The 7,335-nt window shown below is 40.2% G+C and overlaps 1 protein-coding gene across 1 annotated transcript; it reads right to left on the reverse strand.

Annotated features, from left to right (window-relative positions):
* LOC106651794 (transcription initiation factor TFIID subunit 11-like) lies at nt 1-6,901 on the reverse strand. Its single transcript, XM_023459624.1, has 5 exons — nt 6,827-6,901; nt 1,508-1,573; nt 1,372-1,396; nt 307-1,185; nt 1-215 (listed from the first exon to the last, which is right to left on the reverse strand). Exons 1-5 carry the CDS (start codon nt 6,899-6,901, stop codon nt 136-138), a joined length of 1,125 nt encoding a protein of 374 aa, XP_023315392.1. The 3' UTR covers nt 1-135.
* Between the last annotated feature and the right edge of the window lie 434 nt (nt 6,902-7,335).

The raw sequence follows: 7,335 nt of genomic DNA on the forward strand, positions 1-7,335 counted from the left end.
TTAATTTCAGGAAAAATTTATTATAAGGAATTGTACAAGATTTTCTCGCATATGTACGCAAAAATACATAAATTGTACAAAAACTATTTACATATATACAAAGATTAAATTAAGGACAAAAATTAAAAATGTTTTTTATTTTTTTTTCGTAATAATCGCAGGAAGGTCATGTTCTGGATAACCGCGTGCTATGAGATCTGCTCTCAATCTCGCACCTACAAAAAACAAAACAAAAATACATTAATTTCTAACAATTACTTACTTTTTTAATAAATTCTTAATACTTTAATGGAAATAAACACTTACATTTTTTTTTTAGGTCCTTTTGTTTCTTTTTCAATTCTAATGGCTTTTCAAACGGAAAACTATCGAATGCGTTAGCAAGCGGAGACATACACTGCAACAAAAGTTTCATTCTCCTGGCACGTGCATTACTGTCTTCACTTTCATCATCTGTTTCATTTTTGTTGCCTTCATCCTTTTCGTCATCGCTATCTTGAACAGCTAGATCATTATTATCATCATCATTTTTATTTTCATCTTCATCTTCATCTTCATCTTCATCATCACCTTCATCTCCATCTTCATCTTTATCATCACCTTCATCTCCATCTTCATCTTCATCTTCATCTTCAGTTTCATATTCATCCTCTTGAGCCAATTCTTCAAATAACACAGCTTCAGCATTTCGTCCTTCATCCTCTTCGTCATCGCTATCTTGAACAGCTAGATCATTATTATCATCATCATTTTTATTTTCATCTTCATCTTCATCTTCATCTTCATCATCACCTTCATCTCCATCTTCATCTTTATCATAACCTTCATCTCCATCTTCATCTTCATCTTCATCTTCAGTTTCATATTCATCCTCTTGAGCCAATTCTTCAAATAACACAGCTTCAGCATTTCGTCCTTCATCCTCTTCGTCATCGCTATCTTGAACAGCTAGATCATCATCATCATTATCATCATCACCTTTATTTTCATCTTCATCTTCATCTTCATCTTCATCTTCATCTTCATCTTCATCATCACCTTCATCTCCATCTTCATCTTTATCATCACCTTCATCTCCACCTTCATTTTCATCTTCATCTTCAGTTTCATATTCATCCTCTTGAGCCAATTCTTCAAATAACACATCTAAAGCATTTCGTCCTTCATCCTCTTCGACATCGCTATCTTGAACAGCCAGATCATCATCATCATCATCATCATCACCTTTATTTTCATCTTCATCTTCATCTTCATCATCACCTTCATTTTCATCTCCATCTTCATTTTCATCTTTATCTTCAACTTCATCCTCTTGAGCCAATTCTTCAAATAACAAAGCTTCAGCATCACGTCTTTCAAACTCATGCATACCGTGCTCTGATATACGCTGCTTTTTCTGAATGAAGTATGTTTATATGAATTAAATTATACAAAAAAATAATTTTTAATAATATTTAGTGAATAAATATTCCATAATTGTCCTAATAATTTTAATTACAATACTCACGATTAAAAATGGTATTTTATCATCATCATCTGAGTCTTCTGTCCAATTAGACCGTTTTTGATGACTCTGCAATGAATGCAAATGTTTAAGTAAAAAGAAAGGTGATTGATAAAAAAGTATAGTAAAAGTATTATTTTAAAATATTACAAGTATCTGTTAATTACATTAATGAGATTGTGGAATGTAATTTCAATGAGCAGAAAAATGAAAATGTAATGTAAGTCAATCAAGTGCGGTAAAACATTCTATTCAGTATATTTTGTATACCCGACATAATTATTTGAAGAAGAACTAAGGGACATTATAATTTTTTGCTTTTTTTCATTTATTTATAAGGCATTAAAGAACCACATTTTTTATTGTTGTGAGAATCCAATATATTGCTTTTTCAGTTTTGCTTTTTCAATTGAGGATTTTAGCTTTTTTTCATATAAAATTTAATATATTAATTAAAATTTATTTATTTAAACTTTAATCAAATATGCAAAAGAACAATTCCAAAACTAACTATAGTTATAGAACATTTAAATAAGTATAGTTAAATACAGATTATAATTTTCCTTTCGTGGATCATTGATAAAAGCACCAAACGTCACGAGAGGTTATACACTCTTCAATATAAAGAAAAATCCATAAACACGCTTTGAATTTACTACTATATAAAAAATTTTGATACTCACCATATTTTTAATATAAAATATTATACCACACGAGATTTATCAGTGATTGTAATATAATTGAAAATCGGTATTGGGCGTAAACACACTCTAAGCGTTGGCTTTGTCAACAATGACTGTTACGTTATATATCAATAATAAAACTGTTTTCAAGTAAATAATATTGAATTCGTCTGAAAATTAAATTCTCCCCTCTTAAGAGCCTGATAGTATCATGTAAATTAAGACACTGTGAAAAGCTTAATAGGGCTTGTGATGGCGCCTTTTTTGAAGTTTTTAATTTGAAACTAGCTAATTTACGTATAAAATATATAGTATTGCAATTAAATATATAGGTGCTGATTATGAATGCCGTATACTTTCTAGCGGCATATAATTATTTTTCACGCTCTGACCTAAAATACGCAACTTTCTCGATAACTTTAGACTTTCGTAGAAAAATATACTACTTAACGACTTTCAATGCATTTTCGAAAAAATATTGATATTTAAACAATTATCTTTTTTCAATAATATTTTGAAAAAGTCCACTGAAAATTCAAAATGTTTTAAATGATTTGAATGAGATAAAAAAAATCATTTAAAAAAGTTGAAAAAGTAAATGTAAAAGTACTCAAATTTAAAAAGTTTTTTTTTGACGCTTAGAGAAGAAACACTTGATAGATTTCTTCAATTTTTTAAAGGGGAAAGAGTTGCCGATCGTGAAATTTTTATGAAATGTATATTACATAAGTGCGAAAACGTCTAGAATCCAATCGAGACGCGCGGCCGAGCAAGCGAAGTTACATAAATATCGTCCGCAGGAGAGAAAATGAAAAGTTTACCTAACCCGATAATGAGTCGTGTTAACTCGAGGCTTAAACGAAACTTGGGCACGACGACGCGAAAACTTTGTTTCCTTCTCTTTGGTTTGCATCCATGTACATTCGCGTATATGTGTGCGCGAGCTCGGGGACAAAGCTTACGACGCGTCGCATGCTCGGCTCGACGCGTAACACTACGCAGCTTAACGTAACTTTGCGTGTAATGTATGCAACGATCGAAGATGCTAAACTGCGGTACTATATGCGTGTATGTGGACGAGCGTGTGTATGTGTGTGTGTGTGTGTATACGTGACTCGAAGTGGCCCCTCGAAGCTCGATCGTCGATGAACTGACCGGCGCGTCTCATAACATAGCTGAGCAAAACACGATAGATCGCCCGGGTCGATCAATCAAGATCATAATTATTCGGACAAAAAACAAAGCAACGCCTAGCTCGCTCTCAAGAGACAAAGTTTCAAGCGCTATGCATACACGTGCACACGTATAGTAGCTAGCGGAGCATCGTGCGCAGCGATCGCAGCAAGAGAAGGTGTGCGGGGCAAAGATATTTAACTAGACTTTGCATACTTTAGCCGCACGCGCGTGCATGCAAAACATGGCTCGCAAAGATCGGCTTAATTTGAGCGTGCGACCTAGACTGTTATATCTCCTTCCCTCTCTCGGCGCTGAAAGATATTTCGCATTGTTGACGAACGCCTGGGCTTGCTGACTGGCTGCTCCTCTCCTCCTGCTCCGAGCTTCTCTGCGGAGAACTTGGGCAAAAGTGTCAAAGCTCGGAGAGCTCGCGCGCGCGTCGAGGTATAGTTTGGCGCGCGGTAGCTTAAGTTTTCTCCTATCCTACCTACCTGCGCGTCGTCGCCTTCGTTGTCGTCGTCGTAGTCGAGTTGCACCGGTAGGTATAGTAGTATCTTCGCACGCTGCGCCTTTGTAATACGACTTTGCGCGTGCGGGTGGTCTAGCGGTACGTATATTACGTAGCCGAGAATCGACTATACGTGCCGCACGTTGGCCAACTCGTATTATACATAGATATACACATTGCACGTACATAATGCCTTGCCGATTAATTGTCTACTACAATTATGCATAGCGCCTCGGGCGAGCTCGGTGCGAGAAACGCGCCAGTGTAATAAGACGATTCCCGAGTGTTGTGATGCGTCTATTGTGCTCTCGCCGCGCTCGACTCGACTCGACTCGACTCGACTTGCCGCCCGCGCGCGCTGGGCGCAAAGGGCGTTGGCGACAGCCGAAACTTTGCGGAATTTAAGCAAGTTCGCGCGCTTTTACGCACACAGAGACTCGGAGTCGGAGTCGATGCTCGAGCTCGAAATATTTAATTATACAAGCTCGGAGTCGACGAGTAGCAGCAGCTCTCTCTCTCGCGCCCTCGCTGGTGCATATAAGCTGCGCGCAAAGAGAATAAAATGTATACCCACGCCACGGGGGATGAGCGTAAAAACAAAGGGAGGTATCGCGCGCGCGCAAGTATATTCGCGGATACTCGTACTGTGCTGTACCACTGTTGCTGCTGCTGCTGCTTTGAAAAGTCACCAAACGAAACGAGCTTTATAATGCCGTATTGTGCGCCAGTATTGTGTGTATATATGCACGGAAAGAGAGAGAGAGAGAGCGAGTGAGAGAGAGTGAGGAGGGTGGAGCCACATAGCTTCACGCTGCTACTGCTGTTGCTGGTAACTGAGTGACCTCCTGCGTATATAAGCACGGGTATAGCTGTTGCACATCGCCCATTGCACCGGATCACGCGCGCGCGCGCGAGTTTCGGGGGAATTTTTATCCCCCGTCAACTGCAACTTCATTTTGCGCGTCGCAAGCACGTTCGTATATACATTATGCATAATTAGTTGTGCTCGTCGTATACGATCGCAAGCCGTCGAAATTACATATTCCTATAGCTGTGCAAATATTATACATAGATAAAAGTCGAGCTTTCATCTAGCCGCAGATATTAATAGCTATTTCCATATACATGTACGCGCGGCTGCTGGAGCTAAAAAGAGAAGAGAGGCGATATATATAGACGAGCGCAATCGATCTATATTATTGCTGAAAATCGCTAAAACGCCTCTGGGGATACCTACTACACGCATATTGCTCGCGTGCACATGCAAGCTGTGCTCAGGGCTCGCACTCACACACACACACACACACATTTATTGCGTATCCGGCAATATATAGAGAGAATCGCGAACTCGCTCGGGCGATCGGTAGAATGCACTTTTGCCCAGCGCGTTTAATGAGATCGGGGGTGGGGCTCGGCACAGGGAAACGAATTTCAGCCCTGCAGCCATCTCGTCTCATTATGCATCATTTTACATGTATATGCGCGAGAGCGCGTCCAGTTCGCATGAGCGTATAAATATATATATATACGTGTATACGTATCGAGAGGACGAAAGAGACTGCGCGACGTTTATGCATATTATTCGTGATTAAGTGACTATAGGCTACGAGCGCGCGGGCTGCTGCACAGGCCGCCGAAAAAAAAATTTCATTAAATTTCGGAATATTATAACGCTGTAAAAAGCGAGCAAAGAGGAATGAAAAAAAAAGAGCTCGCGCTCGTCCTTGTGTGCAGCAGCAGCAGCAGCGCAGAGTACAGTGTACACGCGACGGCGTATTTATAACGAGCTTCACGCGCACACACCGCGAACGAGTATACGCGTTAGAGGCGTACGTTGGCGATTATGAATGAAACACTGCAAATTTCAGCTGACCGCAAATAAATTACTCGTCGTTCGCTCTGTCTCTCTCGTTGAACCGCTCGCGTACCGTGTCCACATACTCTGTGTGCGTGTGTGTATGTGTGTGTGTATACGCACGAGGTTTCGTATTTCTATTGAATTATATCCATCGGGCAAATTACATCGTATGCGTGTTGTACGTATACATGTATAATATAGCATCGAGCTGCCCGCGCCGTTCAGCGTACGCCGCGTATTATATAGATGAACACGCGGTGGGTGGCTGCTGCTGTTGCTCATGCCGCGCGCACGCACGAGGCTCGCAAAGAGAGAAAATCCTCACGAGCGCATGTTATACGCTCGGCAGGAGAGAGAGAGAGAGAGAGAAAGAGATAGAGGGGGAGCGTTGAATTTCAAAGGAAAAGTTTCAAACCGAGAAAAAGATAGCTTTATAAAAAAAAAGAGGCCGCACACAGCTATGTTTTCACGCTTGCGCGTGTGCGTGCGTTCGTTTTATCCCGCGCTAATGACAAACAGATTATTTATCAAATTATCCAATTAATTAGTCGCAGTTGTCGGTCGCTCGACCCCCAACGCGGGGGCGAAACTCGGTGCGAGCTGCTCGTTCCTCGTTATTGGACCGACGCGCGCGCGCGCAATTCGGCTTCAACAATTAATTAACACCAATAGTGCTTTCACAGTGGGCATGTACTCACGTTTTATAACACAACTACACTAAAGNCACGCGCGTCTACTCGTATATACGCGTATATACGCGGTCACGCGCGTATACTCGTATATACGCGTATATACGCAGTCACGCGCGTATACTCGTATATACGAGGTTACGCGCTTATACTCGTATATACGCGATTACGCGCGTATACTCGTATATACGCAGTCACGCGCGTATACTCGTATATACTCGGTTATGCGCGTATACTCGTATATACGCAGTCCCTCGCGTATACTCGTAACGTTTTTTCGCAAGATTATCTCTCCGGGTAGCTTTTTCGTAAGATTATCTGTCTGGGTTACACGATGGGTCACTAGGTATGAGTAAGTACTCGGCGATGACTTTCCTCGAGGAAGTCGACATTTTTTCGCTAGATTACCACTCTGGGTGGCTCGTTCGGGATACTAGGTATGAGTAAGTACTCGGCGATGACTTTCCTCGAGGAAGTCGACATTTTTTCGCTAGATTATCACTCTAGGTGGTACGTTCGGGATACTATACTGAGAATAAAATCTAGTAGGATTGATTACAGCGCCATAGTTGATTATACTGTAATAGTGAAGTAACTGCCGCTCGAGTAGATTTAACTATATACTTGGGTAAACTGCACGCGTGAAATATTTGTATCAATGGACGACTCTGGAAAAATGTTTTAATTCAAAATAGTTTGAAGAAATTCATCGATATGTTTTGATTCAGGACATTAACTTATTTGATATACAAATTAAGGTTAATTTTAGTTATTCGTCGTCTTTAAACGTCCAATATTCCGTGATTAAAACTTACTTGAAAAGTTTAACGCTAACTCATTCTTTGTAAAGCTGAATATGTTGAGCCTGAAGGAATTAATTATAAGCATGAAATGAAAATCCTATTTACAATGGGACC

The sequence above is a fragment of the Trichogramma pretiosum genome, unplaced genomic scaffold, assembly GCF_000599845.2.
Source record: "Trichogramma pretiosum strain Unisexual culture from Peru unplaced genomic scaffold, Tpre_2.0 scaffold124, whole genome shotgun sequence".
Classification (NCBI taxonomy): Eukaryota; Metazoa; Arthropoda; class Insecta; order Hymenoptera; family Trichogrammatidae; genus Trichogramma; species Trichogramma pretiosum.